The sequence below is a fragment of the Crocodylus siamensis genome, chromosome 7, assembly GCF_052110815.1.
Source record: "Crocodylus siamensis isolate JL-2025a chromosome 7, ASM5211081v1, whole genome shotgun sequence".
Taxonomy (NCBI): Eukaryota; Metazoa; Chordata; order Crocodylia; family Crocodylidae; genus Crocodylus; species Crocodylus siamensis.
Window position 1 is genome coordinate 80878056 of NC_143401.1, and position 20464 is coordinate 80898519.

Genomic DNA, 20464 nt, shown 5'->3' on the forward strand with positions numbered 1-20464 from the left:
GCCACCATGGGTGTCACGGCCATCCCTGGAACCTGATGTGTTACAGTGACCTAGAAGAATTATACCCTTGTCTGATCATATGTTCAGAAATGATACTCACCCTCCTTCTGATCAGTCAGATGTTCTGAGATCACAGTTACCACTGGCAATAAGTATGATTTTAAAAAACACAAAGATCTATTATAAAAGACAAGAGCAAACATTAGAAACAGTAACAATATGTTGAGATATAGCCAGCAACATAAGAATAAACAAACAAAAGAAAATACCAGAATGATGATCTGATGTTACCCTGCATCTTAAACCCAGGAATGCAGCTTCTACCCAGTCCAACTGGTTAGAAAAAAGCTCTTGTCTCTGACCCTTCTGTCGGGACTTCTGCTGCTTCTCCTGCTGGACAGGATGCTCAGCATGCTGGCTGAGGGCCTAAAGGAAACTATGTCTGGGAAAACTAAAGCCAAACCCCTGTCCACATGGGAAAGGCAGTATGTGGTTTCTTGCCTGGCCATTTACATACATCATCTATTGAATTCTTGGGGAGCCCATACTGTGCATATAACGTCTTGCCCAAACCAGGGTGCATATTTACAGACTAGATAACTTGCTTGATCTAATTATCACCAGGAGACTATTTCCATCCTTTCAGGCATATCCAGAACATACTCCCTCTCACTTAATTTCCCCACTGTGAGAAATACCCTTCTTTGAATATCCTGAATAGCCAAGTGTTATTCTTAGAGATCTCTTTTTCTAAAATGTAAATTGGCATCGTCTGGAAGAGCAGACAGTATGCCTCAGAGCACATGTACAAGGCTCTGTGTACCTGGCTATTTAACACCCATCCTGGATGCTCTTAAAGCCTCAGTCTATCTGGGTCTCCAGTTAACTGTTGATGGAGCAGGTGATTTTCTTCATCTCTTGCCTCTCTTGTCAGTAATGATGTTAGGGTCTGTCTTCTTCTTGTTCTAATGTCTGAGAGTACAGGGAGTACATCTATGTGCATGTCAGTTGTGCAGTCTGAGTCTCAGTGCTCTGTTGAGTATGGTATTGAGCTTTTTAGTATAACAGCTTCTGGACAAGACAGGAGCACAATATTTTGCTGAGGCATATACCATTGCAAGTGCGGTGGTTCTGAACACTTCGAAGTTGGCACCCTATGACCCTATGTCGTGCTGGCTAAACCTTTTAAGGCAGGAACCTGTGTGGAGACTTTACTGAATATAGCTTCATGTAATCTCCATTGAGATCACACATGACATATCAGTAAAACAAACTCAAGAAAGCGTGCATGACATCCCACAAACACTTCAACATTTTATAGGGTTTGTGACATGTTCTCTAGTCTGTTTTCCATTTTTATTTAGCTAAATGCATTTGTTTGTTCGGCTTTGAAAACCACAGGAGTAGAACAATGGGATAAGCTGCTTGGGGAAGTAGCAATTGCCCAGACTTTCCCTTTTGAGAAGACCTAGAACCTGTCTTCTTGAGCTCTCTGTACATATAGTATAAAGACTGGGTCCATGCATTGGAGAGAGACTTTTTATGCCCTTTCCCCTTACACCTGGCTCAGACACAATGCAGCCCAGAGGCTTTTTTGTGCCTATTAAGGCCAGTTGGCTGGATGTATGCTGCATGGGGCTCCTATCCTAGCCATATAAAAAATGATATAATCTCTTGGGCAAGTTATCTGGAAGCAGCAGAAGGCTCAGAAATGTCTGTGCATAAGATATATATTATCTGAAGTTTAACCACAATACTTAAAACTTGACAAAATATCTCATGAGAATAGGCTTTCTGGAAATTCCAGCTTCTAGCAGTGCCAGAAATAACACTAAACCCCTGTGCTAAATATGCTGTTTTGGTATTTCCAGGATAACTGCAGCCTGGAAGTGCAAAGGAGTATAAACATGAACACATGAAAAATAGTGAATAAATAAGTTAAGTGAACTTTTTTGAATCTCAGAAATGTTTGGTTTAATTTCAGGTATGAGGTAAGACTGGTGAGAGAGTCCTTATTTTATTTTGTACTTGTCTCTAGTTTTCCCTGATCTACGGAAACAGAAAAAATAGACATTACCCCTGATGCAGATTCTCCATATAGAAACCTTTTCAACAAATGATGTGCCCAGTTATGCCATCTAGTACACAGCATTTAGCAGACAGAAAGAGAACAGGTTATGATCAGCCCTTTCAAAAAGAACACAAATTGAGAATAAAAAACTGGTAGTTTCATAATTTCATAGTTGGTAGGGTCGGAAGGGACCTGAGCACATAATCAAGTCTGACCCCCTGCCATGGGCAGGAAAGAGTACTGGGGTTAAACGACCCTGGCAAGGTGTTCATCCAGCCTGCTCTTAAACACCCCCAGGGTAGGAGCCTGCACCACTTCTCTTGGAAGTTGGTTCCAGACCCTAGCTGCCCTGACAGTGAAGTTGCACCTCCTGATGTCTAGTCTGAATCTACCCTCTGCCAGCTTGTGACCGTTATTTCTTGTCACTCCTGGTAGTGCTCGGGGGAACAGGGACTCCCCCAGTGCCTGCTGGTCCTCCTTGACTAGATTGTAAACGGCCACTAGATCCCCCCTCAGCCTTCTCTTGAGGCTGAACAGGTTCAGGTCCCGTAGCCTCTCTTCATAGGGCCTTCCCTGCTGACTCCTGATCATGTGGGTCCTCTGGACCCTCTCCATGCTGTCCACATCCCTCTTGAAGTGCGGTGCCCAGAACTGGATGCAGTACTCCAGCTGCGGCCTGACCAGTGCCGCATAGAGGGGGAGGATCACCTCCCTGGACCTGCTCGAGATGCATCTGTGGATGCATGACAGGGTGCGGTTGGCCTTCCTGACTGTGTCCCCACACTGTCAGCCCATGTTTATTTTGGCATCAATAATGACTCCAAGATCCTTTTCTGCCTCTGCACTGATGAGAAGGGAGTTCCCCAGCCTATAGGTATGGTGCCGGTTCTTCCTCCCTAGGTGCATCATTTTGCACTTGTCAGTGTTGAAACCCATCCTGTTCTCATCTGCCCACCCCTGTAACCTGTCTAGGTCTGATTGCAGCCTATTCCTCCCTTCTAGTGTGCCTACTTCTCCCCACATCTTAGTGTCATCTGCGAATTTGAACAGGGTGCTTTTTACACCCCTGTCCAAGTTGCTGATGAAGACGTTGAACAGTGCGGGCCCGAGGACCAAGCCCTGCGGACCCCCACTGCCCACGTCCTTCCAGGTTGAGAAGGACCCATCCACTACCACCCTCTGGGTGCGGCCCTCCAGCCAACTAGTGACCCATTTGACTGTGTAGGTGTTGACACCACAGTCCCCTAGTTTTTTAGTGAGAATGGGGTAAGAGACAGTATCAAAGGCCTTCCTAAATTTCAGAAAGACTATGTCCACTGCTATGCCTGCATCTAAGGATTTGGTGACTTGGTCGTAGAAGGCCACCAGGTTGGTCTGACAGGACCTGCCTCTAATGAACCCATGTTGGTTGTCCCTAAGCATAATCTCCCCTGCTGGCCCCTCATGGACATGCACCAAGATAATTCTCTCAAAAAGCTTACTCAGAACCGAGGTAAGACTAACTGACCTATAGTTTCCTGGGTCGCCCTTCCTCCCTTTTTTGAAAATGGGAAACACATTGGCCCTTTTCCAGTCCTCTGGCACCATGCCAGAGTACCATGAGTGCTCGTAAAGCTGTGCCAGGGATTAGCAGAGGTCATTAGCAATGACCTCTGCTAATTCCCTTAGCACTCTGGGGTGGAAATCATCAGGACCTGCTGACTTAAATACGTCCAGTCCCTCCAGAAGCTCCCTGACTAGGCCCTCACTGACCGTAGACCTGGGTGTGCCTCCCCTGGGTCTTATGGGGGTCCTGGTGCAGGGGGTGACCCAGTCCCTGCTCAGAAAAATGGAGGCAAAGAAATTGTTAAATAGGTTAGCTTTGCTGTCTGGTGCAACGATCAGATTTCCTAACATGTCCTGTAAAGGCCCCACGTTACCCAGTACCTTCTTTTTACCCCCTATTTAAAAAAGGACTTCTTGTTGTCCTTGATCTGGGTAGCTAGTCCCAGTTCCATTTCTGCCTTGGCCTTCCTGACTGCCCTCCTACAGCCCTGAGCAACTGAGGTATAGTCCTTCCTGTTGATGGCCCCTCCCTTCCATTGGGTATACACCTCCTTTTTAGCTAGGAGATGTTCCTGTATGCTTTTGGTGAGCCATGGGGCTATTGCGCCCTCTTGACCCCTTTGATCTATGTTGGCATTACCTCTCTTTGGGCTTGGAGGATATTCTTCCTAAGGAACGACCACTCTTCTTGGACACCCAACTCCTCTCCCCTCTGGGACCTCAGTGCCTCCCTGACTATTCTCCTTACCTCATTGAAATCTGCTTTCCTGAAGTCCAGGACTGCTGCCTTGCTGCAGGCCTTTGCCACCTTGCGCTGGATGGTGAATTCCAGCAGGCAATGATCAGTGTTGCCTAGGTGGTCAAGCACCCGCAGACCCCTCACCAGGTTGTCGCCTGTGGCCAGGACCAGATCCAACAAGACATCTCCCCTGGTGGGGCTGTGCACCTCCTGGGTTAGATGGAGGTCCTGTATCCTGGCTAGGAACCTTCATGAGTGGTCAGACCTGGCTGACTGGTCTTCCCGGCAGATGTTCCAGTACCTTGTTCTCCAGGCACAGCCCAAGAGGAGGATGCAAGCCTGCTCAGATTTCATGATCTTTGAGTGTGGTCATCTTATTAAGTGTGGTTGGTTGGGATCTGTTGTCATATGACACCACATCCCACAGCCCTCAGGTGAAAAAGGGTTAAGAAAGGCTCAGTTTAAAGCACCATCAAAATATGTTTCAATTGCTCTTACATCTCTGCATATAGGGCATGTACACAAGTGCCTGTCAGGGAGGTGCTCTAACTCATGGTGCTTTACACAGAGCCATGAGTTTGAGCACTACTGAACCCAACAGTCATTCACTTGCTGGACAGAAGAGGCTCAGAGTCTTTCTCTACTGGCCATGGTGGGGGCACTCCAGAAGCTGCCAGACTGCTCCTCTCCCCAACCCTGCCCAGACTGTCTGCTGGCAACTACCAGCAGTGGCTGATAGGGAAAGAAAGGGGGCAGAGCCCACCCACCATGTGCCCCCCATCTATCCTGCTTGGGGAAGCTGGGTGGGCCCACAAGATGGGGGTCTTCATTTCCTTCACCCCGTGCCCTAGCTCAAGGCATGGCAACAATGGCTGCTGCTGTCAAGAGCCTCAGGTGGGGGAAGGAATGGAGCCCCCCTCTCATACAGGCCTAGCCCAGTTCCCCCTGCTCCCCCCAGATCGTGAGCCACTGCTGCTGTAAAAAAAAAACACTTCATGGGTCTGGCCTGACCCCCACAAAAAAAACACTATTGCAGGGGTAGCTGGCGGGTCCAGCTATGGGGACTCCCTTCTCCCATCACCCTCCCTCCCCTGCTGTGGAGGGAGAATGAACAATGAGAATGAGGTTAGATGAACATCTTGCTGGGGTCATGTGAGGAGGTTAGGTGAACATCTTGCTGGGGTCATTTGACCCCAGTACTCTCCTGCCATGGCAGGGGGTCGGACTAGATGATCTGCTCAGGTCCCTTCCGACCCTAGAAACTATGAAACTATGAATATTCTGTCTCCCCTTTGTGACAGTCCCAGGGTTGGGGCTGGGCTGGCGCTTGCCTGTGTGAGCACCAGCCCAGCCCCTTGAAGCTGTGAGTGGAATCACTGAAAATTAACCCTTGCAGGGAACCTGTATGCAGGTTCTCTAAAGTGCTCTGCCTGACGGAGCCCCTGATATTTCATCAGATGAGGGTTAAATTTTCGTGCAATCACCCATTGTAAAAGTGCTCTGCAGCTGTGAACATTTGTTTCCAACGACGTATTGTTCAGTGAGAACATGTGCAGGCTAAACTGTTTTGCCGAATTTCGATCCTACTTAGCTATTGTTGGATTTAGAGAGTTTGGCTCTACTATGAGTCATTATTGGATTCACTTTTTGCTTAGGTGAGAAGGTGAAAAGAGAAATAGGAGAAAACTCCAGTGAATACAAAGGGCTAAAAATGGGATTGACAGTGCATGACAAGTGCAAAGATACTGAAAAACAGGATAGAGGGGGGAAAAGAGAAACAGAATCTATTGAAAAAAAGAAATATGATATATATTTATTGCATACCTATCTTTTGGCCAGCTTAGATTTTGGAGACTATTTTTCTGTAACATTCCCCAGAGAAATGTCTCAGTGAAAATATTAAGATAAAATGTTGCTTGCCTATTTCTGATCAAGATGTCATTCCAGATACAGTAGTCCCAAACAGCAACTGCAGATTTCTTATGTGAAGCAAAACAGGTGGTGCTATTTTTAATGGGCTTTGATTGCTGAAGGGGATGAATCGTAATCAGAGAAGAAAGGGAGTGTGAAGTGTATCTCTCTTTGTTGGGGTGAGCTTCAGCATGCATGGAAGATTGGCACTGGTCTAAAATCACTTAACAGGAAAGAAGTCCCTCTTCATTACCAGCAACTGAAAATGCTATCCTGTTTGTCCAAGGTAAAAGGGTTAACTCTTTATAGCTTCAAAAATGGGTTCTGGTGTATTAAACCAGCCCCCCTAACAACTTTGCCACTTTTAGGCAGGTACTGCTGGGTATAAGTGCCCATGGCTATCCATCTGGCCCCAGGTGCTTTCCACTGTAAAGTGAACAAGTCATGACATTCAGCTGATGACATTCTCGTTGAGGATGAGGTGTCAAGAAAGAGGCAATCCAAGATGATGATGGCTTGCTGTAAGAATTTCTAAACAGGCACTCAAAGAGAAATATTGGGCAGAATTTAGATAAGCTGTTGATGAATAGAACAAAAGGCCCTTAAATGGGCTATCTGTTGATTTCTGAAGGGTTCTGCCAAAACCAAGAGAAACTGGAGGTATCTCTGTATTGGCATCAGGAAGAATGATTGCAGCAAACATAGACCCACTTGTGCTAGTTTCAACCTAGCTTGCTTGTGTAAGGTGGTGAACTTCCCATCCTGGGCAGCAACAGCATCCAGCATGCTGCATTGCTTGTGGCAGACTGCCTCCCAAGCTACGAACAGTGTACTTGCAGCTGTGTGGTGCTGCAGGTGGGCTAACTTCTTTGGGGCAGAATAATTGGCACAGTCATTCAGAAGTGTTAATTAGTGCTCTCAGGGTGCCTGCACTGGTTGCCATGATGCTTGCAGTTCAGGAGGCAGTCTGCCTGGAGCAGTGCAGCGTGCTTGAAGGTGCCACCACAGAGAATCACCATTGCAGGCAATAGGCATGGCCGCTAGCCATCAGACTGCTTTGACATGGATTTCACTGTGAGCAATCAATTCAAGTATGTACCTCTAAAGCTGAAATCTACTTTCTGTTGTGGGTCAGATTGTTGTTATTGAGTGTCTTCATTGTTATTTTTACCAGTGCTAGCTTCATCACAGCTTCTGCAAGCTGCAGTGACACTTCTGACTACAGTGTTAATTTACTCAGGGACTCACTGAAATGATTTATAGATTGCAGGTGATGTGAACACCTATAAGAATCCTTGAGGGAGATGCATGCACTGTGCAAAGGGTCAGAGATCGAACAACAAGCATTTGAAAGAACAAAAACTAAAGCAAGGTATCAGTCTTAAAGTACTCTGTAGTAGTTAGAGCTACATTGCCATGGCCCAAAAGGCGACCTTGAAGCAGCACTGACACCAAAGAGCTCATGGTATATGCTAGCAGAGCCTTGAGAAAGAGGACGTGTTCACATAGGAATGTTACTACTGGCTCTTTTTCCCATCACCTTGAGGCACCAGGTGGATGTGCACACTTATCATAATCCTTGAGAAAACGATATAAAAAAAGCCACTGTGGAGTAAAGCTGGTTTCTCATTTTTCAGTGATATTTTTTTTTCCCATTAAAAAAATTCCACTTTGTTGAAACTGAAACTTTTTATGAAAGACATAGGAGAATCTTTACAACCAACTAAGTCAGAAAAAAATTCTGTAAAATTTTTTGGCAAGTTTTAATATTTTAAATGAACTTTTTTTGGAAGTGTAAGATAAAGAAAAATGTTTAAAGCTCAACTTTGAAACCTATTTTAATTCAATGCCACAGGTGACCTACACTGATTAACAGTCCAGAGACTAAAATATAATGCCATAAAAGGTTCCTTAAAAGATGCATTTAATGAATAAAACATTGTCCACAAATAATTATTTTAACTTTATGAAGATCATTAAACTTACATTGACCTCAGTGGACTTTGACTCAAGCCCTCTCTGTTTACCATAAAATGAATGTGTCACACCAGAACTGCTGCCTTACAAGACATCTGCAGGGATTTTTTATCTTACAGTTTGTACTGAAAAGGGAATGGATGTTGGGTTATAAAACATGGTCTTTTTCTTATGTAGAAAATCCCTAATGTCTTATTCTTCATGCTTTGGTTGTTGCTCATGTTAGAAAGCTGTATGGCTCTGTTGGAAGATTAGGGTACAATCAGTGCTCTCCTAAGATGGAGTACTTTTTTGGAATATCTTTATTCCCCTACTCGATCTTTGATCTGGACCTATAAATTCAGTATTGCACCTTCTATATATATGATTTGTTGTGAGCTCACAGATAGCCTGCTCTTTTCTGTTGGTGCACAGGGAATGGCTTTATAGAAAGAAGAAATAAAAGTGAAGTGTGTGCCTGAAGTACCTTCCTCTGCCTTTAGTATTTCAACTCTTATGGGGGATTGGTAGCCTGAACTGGGAGCAGAAGAGAATTATAGCATATAAAGAACAAAGACAAGGAGAACCCCCTATAGCCAAAGTCAATGAATTTGGCTCCTCAGAGAAGCTACGATAGCATACCAAGTAAATGATGTGAGTCACAAACATCTGTGAAAATTTCACACTTGTGTGAGAGCATCCTCAAGACAGCAGAATTTAGCTATAACATGTTCCCCCAAAATGATCCAGGGCTATAAATAAAACAAGTTATTTAGACTAAATGGAGAATGTTTTTCCATTTCATCCAGCCCCCACAAAGGCTGTCCATGGCAATGTTTATGACACAAAACAATCGGAGAACATATTCTTAGTTAAAAAGCTGCTTGGCAGAAAACTGCCTTTACTGTTACAGCACAGATAAAAGCCTTTTCAGGTTCACTGCCTGGTTAGGATGGTTGTGACATAACAGACGTAAAATGATGAGCTATCATGTGAAGAGCCAGAGGAAGTGGACAGTTAGAGCTTTCAGAACAATATGTTTACAATTCAACATTGAGAATGAATTCGGCTGTGCACTTTGTTTCAATATTTAAAAAGATATTAAAAGACACAAAGGCTAAGGCTGAATTGATTCAATCATCACAGGTTAGTCTAAGCTACATAGATTGAACTGATGAGCAAGTGAACAGACATTCACTTTTGATTCTGGAAATGCAGCCACATGTCTGCAGTGGCCCAGGCCAGAAGCTGGGGGGTGGTAGAGCATGCTTCCCTGCTTGGCTGGAGAAGACCGTTTGAGTCAAGGCTAACCCACCTATCCTGTGGAGGGGTTTGTGGGGGAAGATGCAAAACATCCTCAGATACTGGGGACTGTGAATTAACTTGAATATGGAGGGGATCTGGGACAGAATTTCAATAAACTGATTTAACCTAAATCAGTTATGTCTGTTACTACATCCATCCAGATTTATCTTAAACTGGTTGTGGCCATTTTGAAAGTGGTTTATGTGCACTGAACTTCTGTTGGGTTACAGATTTGAATTGGTTTCCAATCACTTATACCAGTTTATGTGTGATTTCTGTCCCTAGCCATAGTCTTTACACTGATTTCAGTGAGATACAGGTTTGGCTCACAAACTGGGAATAAAATCTTCAAGATTAAGGTTGTGATGCAGCAAAACACTGGAGCAACTGTTTAACATTCAATGTGCGAGTAGCTTCATTACCCTCAGGTTACCTGAAGTTGGTCAAATAAAAGATACCGCCTTGACCCGAAAAGTTTTGTCTGCTTATGCCTTTAGACCAACGCAGCTACAATCAGTATCCCTGAAACATGGAAGATATTGTATTTTGGCATTTCTAAATGAAAACTTCTCAAATGAACAAGAAAGAAGCCATATTCAATACCCTGCTTACCATCTGACACCTCTAGGTAACCTGCCTGCTTCAGCCTTTGTCTGCGCTTCATTGACATACTCACAGAGCAGCTTTTTTACAAACTGGCTTTCCTATCCAGGGAAACCTACCCTGCCATCTCTGAGTTCCCCTGTGCAAAAAGAAGTTTCTTTTCTACCTGGGAAAAAAATTACAATCTTTGAATTCTCCTTTGCCTGATGAAGGGTGTGTTGGCTCGAAAGCTTGCAAAGAAGAAAAAAATTTTGCAACTATTTAGTTGGTCTAATAAAAGATATTGCCTCTACCCCAAAAGTTTTGTCTGTCTATGACTTTAGACCAACACCGTTACAACCAATATGCCTGAAACACTGAAGTTAACCATGCACTTAAGTAGCTGAACATCCTGTCTGTAGCCAGGGTAGGAAATTGCAAACAGACATTAAAACCACTACAGAAGTAGAAGTACTAATGGCATGGTTGACCAAGAGGAAATTTTACCATGGTATGCAAGATTGTATGTGCTAGCAGATCAGTGTGCAATGTCTGTAGTGGGCTTAGAGGTCACTAAAGGCATGTGTAGAAGTGGAGATTGATGCTTAGATTGATCTAGCTATGGTTAGGTTGATCTAAGTGCTAATCTATACAGATGTTTTGGGAGGTTAGATTGGGCAAAAAATAAAAATGGCCTGCCTACCTGGTCTAAATTAGCTCACCAGAGGAGGTAAACTAAGTTAGATTGAGAACAGGTTAGTCTGACCTAACAAAAGTCTTGTACGTTTTGGAGTGTAGCCCTAGGTCTTAACTGGGCTATTTTTAGCCCCCTGACCTTCTTACTTTCAGACACCCCTTCTCCCCCCACAGACCCAATGCCTCCCCCTGAAGACCTGCCAGCTCTCCCCAATCCTGCCAACCCGCTGGACCTGCCGAGTCCTGCACAGGCCTGCTAGGCCCGCCCCCACCCTGCCACCCTAACTTACTTAACTTGTGCTCCCAGTACAGTTCCCAGCAGTAGCAAATGCACGCACATGCTACACCTAATCGATAACCACTTGGCTTAAGGAAAGCCATGTGATCATAGACTGAGTACCATGAACTTGTGCACATACCCTAAAAGGAGTAAGGCTCTAACGAAATCAGTAAGCTTGTGGGCTGCCATCTACAGAAGGGACTAACTGAAATTATAGTATGCTGCTGGTAATAGGAACAGCAAGCAAATCAAAATGTCCCTCCTGTGATTTCCATCCTTGCAATGACAAAATATTTATTACAGGATGCACCTTATCATCCTGGGAAGGCTGTTGATTTGAAGTTTAAGATATGGTGCACACGGCTTTTGATATACCAAAGAAATTGGCATTATGGGCCTGTTTGTAAGAGGTTCTAAGTACCCACAATTGTGCTTGGACTCAACGGGAGTTGTGGTTATTCAGGATAGGTGAAGATCAAGCCCATGCTGTAAATATTCACAGACATTCCACTTATTTAACTGCAGCCAGTTGTATTGCAAGAGCTGTGATGGACTTGAACTCAGCTTAATGAGGATCTGATCTAACTCCCATTTAAAGCTGAAGAAGCTTTTCTGTTGCCATCAATCATGGAAGATCAGGTTTCACATGCATAGATAGAAGTGACAAAGAATAAAAAGACAGCGAATAAAAGTGTTATTTGTGTATGGAATATTCTGTCTCAAATAAATATCAGTGGTGTCTCGACTTTGTTTGATCTTTCCTGGACTGTATCTGCATAACAAAAACTTCAAAATAAATAAACATTTTGAAGTGTCATAAGATTCTTACGTAGTTAAATTGGACAAAGCTCCAGGAGCTAAAACACATTTAGGATCATAAAAAATGAATAGAGCAAATTCTTCTTACAAATGTCGCAGGAACTGTTAGACTACAGTGGGCTGATATTTCTCCATTTGCAGATAGGGGTAGCCATGTGGGTCGAAGAGTTAGACAGGGAGAGACTTATTTGTGGAAATTCAGTGTGATCAAATTTGCTATTCTTTAAAATGATAGATATGCATAAATAACAAAACCACACCATTTTTTGCTGAAAAAGCTGAATATGGAACATACATTCATAGAAAGTCTATTTTAAGTAAAAGAGCCATTTGGTTGCTTTGCCCCAAAAGACTAATAAAAGAAATAATTTCCAAATTGCATCTTTATTAAATAACACAAAATATACAAAGACATTTTGTGCTTTATGGAAAAAATTGCCTCAGTGGGAAAAAAGAGATTAACAACTGAGGTAGGACAGATGAGTTTCAGTGCACATATCTTGTCTATATGTGCTCCTACGGTGCCATTGTTACTATGTTACTACCCTAAAGGAAGTATTAAATGATGGTGCAGTAACAGCTGGACACCCTTTCTCCCCCCACAAATCCATTGCCTCCCCCTGAAGACCTGCTAGATCTTCCCACTCCTGCCAACCCCGCTGGACCTGCCAAGTTCCCCACAGACCATTACTGCACCATGATGGTGGTGCCTGGTTACTTTTTGCTGTTAGCTGTAGCAAAATGCTATAGCGAGGGAGAGTGTTGCTAGGTGGTGTAGAGGCAGCATCATAGTTTGTGCCTATCGACATGCTGTGCATTGCGATGGCGATGTAGCATCTCGTGTGGATGCACCTGGAAGTACTTCCCTTCCCTATACAATATATCTTTGTCTATGGATTAAATTGATCTGTATTTCTGAGAATGTGTATTTACAAAGTTATATGGTAAATAGTAGTGAATACTGAAGCACCTTGTTAGCTATGCACTCTAAATTCTAATAGAAGTTGTGCGGAAAGCCTTAATCTTGCAAATGCAGAGTGAAGGAGAATGACATGTATTTGAACCTATCTTCAAAGGCACCTTCAAAGTTGTGCCTAATGATGTCTTGACTAGTAATGCAACAGAATTGGAAATGTTGGCTGGCTGTATCCATATACAGGTTGTAGTAAATGTGTAACCGATCAGAAAGGCTCAGAATTTGCAGCTATGACTATATATTATCTAACTACTTGGTACCTTGAGGGTGTCAGGTCACAGCCCCTCTGCTGCCTCCTCAGGAACCTCCCCCTCAGGTTTTGGCTGCAGTTTTCCCCTGCACCTTTTCTTTTATGCACTGCCCTCCTGGGACCTATTGGTGAACCTTTTTCTGACTTTAGCCAAATTCGCCATCTATCAGACCAAGAATGAGGCTCCACCTGGGTGACTGTGGGGCCATATTTCTGTTACTCCATGCATGTTTATGGGCAGATTTTTACTAGGAAGCATTCACAGATTCATTGGGCTTGTGCGAAGGGCAGTGGCCCTGCTCTGCTTGGTCCCCTTACTGAGAACACCTGTTATTACCCAATGACTGACATTCCCATTCCTGTTTTGATGTGCCAAGAAATCTTCTATTATGTATGTAGTGGTCTCCTTAACCGAGGAAAGTATTCTTGGTGGACCTAGGCTCACTGTTTCCTGCATAACAAATAGGCCTGTTTCGTAGGGCTGTGCGAGGCTTCAGACCATGCTTCAGATCCAGAGAAGATTTGGAGGCTTCAGACACTGAAGCAGAATGTCCAGATCAAAGTGCTGGCTTTTTGAAGCTTTCTGAATCAGTTCGGAGCTTCCGAACCACTTTGGAAAAGCTTTGGAGCTGCTTCAGAGATCCAGCCATAGGGTATAATGGGAATAATGGAATATCTATAACTTTGTTGTTTTTTGTCTGATTTGGATTAAACGTGCAAGGATGGTAGCCTCTGCTGAGAGCAGGAAGTTTACCAAGTTTCATGAAGATGGGTGTGGGGGGAACTGCACCCCAAATTCTTGAAAGCAAAACACACATCAAGTGTGTGTGTGTGTGTGTGTGTTACACCACAGGGGGGTGCAGGGATGGTAGCCCCTGGTGAGGCCACAAAACCTGCCAAGTTTCAAGAAGATAGGTATAGGGGTTGGGGGGGAACTGCACCCCAGATTCTTGAAAGCAAAACTCACGTCATGTGTATGTGTTAAGCCACAGTGGGGTCAAAACTGCAGGGGTGATAGCCCCTGCTGAGGCCACAAAGCCTGCTGAGTTTAAGTTGAAAGGTGCAGGGGTTTGGGGGGAACTGCACCTCAAGCTGCTGACAGGCAAAACTCGTGACATAGATGACCCTGTATGTGTTAAGGCACAGTGAGCTGAAAACTGCAGTGGTGGTGGCCCCTGATGAGGACACAAACCTGCCAGGTTTCAAGGAGATAAGTGCAGGGGTTTGTGGGAAACTGCACCTCAAGCTGCGGACAAGCAAAACTCGTGACATGGGTGACACTGTGTGTTAAGGTGCAGCAGGGTGAAAGGTGCAGGACTGCTAGCCCCTGCTGCGGCCACGAAGCCTGCTAGCTGCCAAGGAGATAGGTGAAGGGGTTCTGGATTCTGGGGCCCTGCGCTGACAGGCCAAACTCATATCATGGTGCTTTGAAACTCCTGCAAGTTTTATCCAAATCAGACAAAAAACAACAAAGTTATAGATGTTTCATTGATTTCCCCATTATACCCTATGGCCGAATCCCTGGCATCCAAAGCGGCCAGATTGAAGAGCTGCCTATTTGCACAGGCCTACTGTCTTGCATAGTGGCAGCAAATGGGTGTTGTGGGGGAGGATAAAGAGAGCATGCTGTGAATTTTTTTACCCTTCTACTGCAGTTTCCTGCATTCAACATTTCAGCTGCCAACATTTACATACCTGAGTAATTTTAGGTAGTTAAGTGCCATGGTCCTGCTCATGTGACTAAATGTTTTCAGGTGCAGAAGAGTTTGCAGGTTTATCCCCTTAGCGTGATTTCTAAATCTGTCCAGGATTTGGTGGAGCTAAGGAATATAGTTCTTATTATATATTCTTAGCTCTGTAATTTAATCTCAGTAGAAATCTTTGTTGCAACCCGAGACATGTCTTGTTTAGAGCACAATGAATTTTGAAATACCCAAATAGAATTAAACAGCAGCAAAAACCCCTCTAAGATATCCCTTCCTCTAGCTTTCCCAGTGTATCTTGTCTTTTCGTTGTTTCCATGAATTGGATTAAAACTTTTCCAGCCAGGGTCTGCATCAATTCTGTCCCTTGCTCTCACTTTATAACTGAGGCCATTGTTGGTACTTAATCCCTCCCTGCCACTGCAAATACTATTGTGTGTTTTCTTCATACTACTTGCCAGCCTGTTTCCCCTGTAGTCAAACAGGAGTTTTGCCATTGACTTTGGTAAGACCAGGTGCTACTTCTGTCATTGATGAAGTTTCCAAACCTTTTTCTAAAGGTCAGCAAATACAACTTAGCTGCCTGACATTGTTCCAGGGGGCTCTTACCTAATTGTGCCTGAATTAGGTAAGAGCACATGAAACCTTATGTATTTTTGTCACCGTGCTTATAATAGCACAAAATTGTGTGTGACGATCAGATTCTCTGATGGAAACACTCCTGAAACTTGAGTTAGCGGTTTCAAAATCTATATGTAAACTGGGATCTAGGTGGACTTGAAGCCCATTTCTCATGTTATGAGGTATGTTATCAATCCCCTGATGTTGCTAGTGTCTTTTAAGCCTGCATCATGGCTCTAAATTCAAGCAGGCAGGAAGGCTGGTTTAGTTGTTAGAGCTCTGGGTTAGGACACATGAAACTCCAGTTCATTTTGTGCTCTGCCAGAGACTTCTGGTGTGAATTTGGACAAACTGTGGTAGCTCGGGTGTACATGGGTTTGTACTTACCTCTCCGACTGAGGGAATTATTGGCAAGGCAGTGTGCTGTGGAGGGACACAACAGCCCAGTGGCCACCTCCGTGCCCTATAGAGTCAGATCTAGTCAATCAATTAATTAAATACAGATTTATTATTGCAACAAAACCATTAAAGGGTAAGGACATGTATACATATATAATCTATGTACAAGTTTACAGAACAATAAACCCTATAATACACATACACATACACATACACATATCAGACCCAGTTGTGGGGGGGAGGTGGGGTTCCTCTGTGGGGACCTTCTCTCCAGGGTAACTTGCTACTACTCTGCAGTCCTGGAGAGTTGCCTGTTGTTCTCCAGGTCAAGCTCTGTCCCTGCCGGGTTTTCCTGCTGCCTGACTCTGCTGCCACCATCCTGGCTTAGGGCCACAGGCCCTGCTGTATGTAGTGGACATTTCACCTTGTGCTAAGGGTTGGAGGCCTGGACAGCCTTGTGCAACACCGGGGCATGGTCTGTTCCCAGACCCTCTGGGCTGCATCATCTGCACTGAGCTGCTGCCCTGTGTCAGCAGCTGTAGACCCGAGCCACCTCAAGCGGCTCCCAGGCCAGGGTCTCTCACCCTCCGTGCAGTGCCTCCTGCACTGAGCTTCCAGCCTTGTTCTGGGGGTCGAGGACCTGAGCTGCCCTAGGGGCTCCAAAGCTCCTGCTCCATGCACCGGCCTGTGCACCTTGTCTCTGGCTGCATGCCAGAGGTTGCAGACCCAAGCTGCCCCACGCAGCTCCCAGGGTCTGCATGCCATGCACCATGCACCAAGGCCCAAACCGCTGGAGCTGTCCCTTGTTTCCTGCTGATTAGAAGTCTTCAGGGGCTCTTCCTGGGCTACTGCTTGACCTTGCTGAGCAGCTCTCCTCAGCTCTTCTATGCCCCACACTTCTCTCTTCTCAGTCCCCAACGCATCTGCCCTTGTGCTGGGCACGCAGCTCCTTTTATGTGCTCCATGGCTCTGCCCCTGAAGTCTTCTGGACCTGACAGTTTGCAGTCTTCAATCAGGTCCGGGGAGCTCTTCTGCCCCTCCCCTCAAAAAAGGGGTGTGATGTTATTTCTCTAGCTGCCTCCTGATTGGTGGATGAGCTCCACCAGTCAAAACAGCAGGATCTCAAGCCTAGGATTCAACCCAAGCTCTGAAAAGTAAGCCAGCTACATGCTTAAACTGAGATTTACAAAGGTACTTGGGTCTTTACATGAGGCTGAGGTAGAATTTAGAGAGAGAGATTCACAGAAATTTTACTAGCCTCCCTTAGGCATCTAAATTGCCTGGTAAAAATGGATGTAGACATCTATAATTGAGCAGGTATACACACTGAAAGACACCACTTCAAGCTATATAGGCATCTTTGTCCCACTTTAGGCTGTTAAGGGTTGAGAAACTACATGGCCGTGCCCCTGAGCCCAACCTGGTAGTTATGCTCTGAGCACACCTAACGGTATAGAGTTTGGTATTCACCCTTAATCTCAATGTGCCTACACGCCCGACGATGAGTTTTGAGAACAGAACTTCCCTCTCTGGCAGGGGCACTGAGAAGATAAACAGGTGAGATTGTGATGGGTTCAGATATCCTGGTGTGGAAGTAAAGGGGCCAACCAAAACACTTAGATGATATTTTTTTCCTGTCAATCATATAGTAGAATCCTGGAGTCTTATCTCCTAAAGCAAGGCCTTAAGGCAGGATTTTGCTGCAGTACTGACAGCTGGAAAGATAATGCCCTTAGTTTTTCTTTGTTCAAAATTCTGCACAGTTCGGCGCCTAGAGAGGTGGCCCCTTGTTTCAAATTTGCTCTGTTCGTGCTTAGTCATTACTTCTACAAGGCTCAGCAGTGTGGCCTCCCAGGCCTTTGTAACAGATGCCATTGTACAAAGTGTGTGTGACTGCAATCTCCAGGATAGGCTTTAATTAGAAACAGAATGTTATACAGTAGCTTGGAAAGGGAACGGGAGAAATCAAAACAAGAGACCAGAAAGAAAATGCCAAAAAGAGAGAAAAATAAAAGGCTATTCTGCTGGCATTTCGTGCTGAGGAGCACTTGACAGGAAATACTGTGCATATCTGTGGAAAAAGAAAGGGTATGGCAAAGAGGAACAAAAGCTATTAAGGAAAACTTAAAGGGCCAGATCCCAACTGGAATAAATCAGCATTTCTCTGGAACTGACACCATCTCATTGACTGCCCTGCTGCTAATTCACACCAGCCAAAGATCTGGCCTACTTGACACAAGTGTACAAACAAACTTGAATATTTGTTTGTTTATATTATCCCTTGTTTTAATTATAATTTTGTTTTCCAGGCTGTCCTCCTCTTGGTCTGGAGACATTAAAAATTACTGACTTCCAGCTCCATGCTTCTACAGTAAAGCGATATGGCCTTGGGGCCCACAGAGGAAGGCTTAATATTCAGGTAACACCAATTTTCTTTCTAAGTGGTAGAATGGCTCATGGTTGCATCGTTGTACACACAGTGCCAGTGGATGGTTATAGGTTTTGACTAGTTTGTCAGCTCACATTATTCAAATGAAAAGGAAATATTGAAATTATGGCAATGGGTAGATTTGATGGATAGATCTGAAATTGTAGGGTTTTTTCCTTGGTTTATAAAAGCTCCAAGAGTGATGTGCTTAGAATTCAAATCCTAATGGCATTCTGTAAAGAAAGAAGGTGAGTGGAGTAGAAAGAGGAAGCTCTTCCCTATGTGCTATCAGTGCACAAAGGAGAGGCAGTAGGAGGGTGTTTGAGAAGCAGGATTATTTTTTTTATGCTTTGCCTACAATGAAAGGGATCTGTAAATTTAAGAACACGTTTTTAAGTGAAGCTGCTTACTACCCATCTTCTCTTCTCCGGCAATGAGAATTTTGCCAAGAAGTAGAGCAGTTCTGAGGCAACTTGTACATATTTTTGGTTTTCCTTAGTTTTGTTACTTTTACTTTCTAGAGGGTCATCCCTTTTATTTCAGACTTAACTGAGCTTATTTACTCCTGGTGGGGGGTGCTGCCTGGACCCCTGCTTCTGTATGCCTGGAGGCTCCTGTGGGTGACCCTCTCCTCTGTTTTGAATGAGTTAGCTTTCTTTCATTAGTGGCAGTGAGGGCCTTGGGCAGCCCTCCAGAGTCCATACCCCCATGGGCATGCAGAGGGTCACCTGGCCACCTCCTGCACCAAATAAGCCTGGGATACACAGAACCCTGGTCAACTGGCATCAAAAGAAGGCAACTGTCTGGTTCTTTAAAAGCTGGGGAGAGCTGTTTCCAGATCCCCCAGCCAGAAACACTGCAGCCAAGTGCAGGCTAGAGAGGTGGAAGCAGTAGTAGTTGTAGCTGTGTACCAGAGCAGCCACTTGGTGGTCGGTGGGGTGAGAAGCAGTGAGGCATGGGATGCCTAGAGGACCAACCTGATACTAGCCCTTATATAACACTGAACTGGTTCACAGAGAACCAGTCAAAATAATTGATTATCCAGGTATACTCTTGATGCAGCTTGGGCTATGTAAACCATTCTAGACTGGCTTGTACATCCGGATGCTTGAGGTTTAAACAGAACTTGAGGTCTAAGCGTTATGTTTGTGCACACCCTTAGGAAATGAATGAATTGTAAAAAACCTGGTTTCAGGACACTGGTGGGAGAGGGGACTGAAATTGTTGAAAATGAGACCAAAGGTAAGTATTATATCATGAGTCTGATTGCCCACTGAGTTAATGTAGTTCTCTGTTCATTTAAGACCACTGAAGTCAATGGAAATAGTGGCATAAACCTGCAGTGGTGAGCCAGATATATGTTTAGTAACCAACGAAGCAAAACACACAAATATTTCAAATAGGGGAAATAGACTTACCTTAGCTTGGGAATTAGTTATGGGGCAGAGCCAGGAATCGGATAGCTTTGAGGGGAGATGAATGTTCTTTGGTTAGCACGTGGAAATATTTCGCCGGCCTCGGATATAGCCTTTTCCTGTTGTAGAATTCTTTCCAGACTCAGGTTCCCCAGGACACTTTCCTTCAGCCCATGAAGTGAAATAAAGGCAATTTTACCAGAAGTAGTTTCAGTACACCGTGCAAAGAAGCAGCCAGCATTTAAAGTCTGAAATTATCTTTAAGCGTGAACATATTTGAAGGGGTAATGCCCCTTACGCAGAGGCCAAAAGGACTCAGGTAAAATTGAATCTCCATAATTTGTACTAGATTGATTGTTTGGATTTCTAATCTCCAATACTCTGGATTTGAGGGTGCTTCTGGCCCTAAAGTAAATTTTACCATAGTATTCTTTTCTTTCTTTCATCTTAGTCTTGTAACCAATGCCCAAAGTTTGCTTCCAGCAAGTGACCTGCCACCATGTCAACCACTATTTCCTAGCAGTTCTCCAGGTACTCTTCGCTACAAAAATAATATTCATGCCAGTTCTTGAACAATGGCTCCATTTTCCTTCAATGTAAACCTTTATTTTTTTCATCTTGGCAGAATCACAGACTTCAGATTGTCTCCTGAGGGTCACAGTGATCTCCCCAGTCACTTAAACCCCCAAACCAGTCATTTTTTATTTCAGTAATAATTACAGTTGTGTTCTTCATTCTTCACTTCAGATTTTAGTTTAGAAAATAAAT

General features: G+C 44.3%; 1 protein-coding gene across 1 annotated transcript in view; it reads left to right on the forward strand.

The window, feature by feature from the left end:
* CPXM2 (carboxypeptidase X, M14 family member 2) overlaps nt 1–20464 on the forward strand; it is a 157302-nt gene that overhangs the window by 27856 nt on the left and 108982 nt on the right. Inside the window, exon 3 of the mRNA XM_090057350.1 lies at nt 18163–18272. Within this exon, the coding sequence (XP_089913476.1) occupies nt 18163–18272 (110 nt within the window). The remainder of the gene's footprint in view (nt 1–18162; nt 18273–20464) is intronic.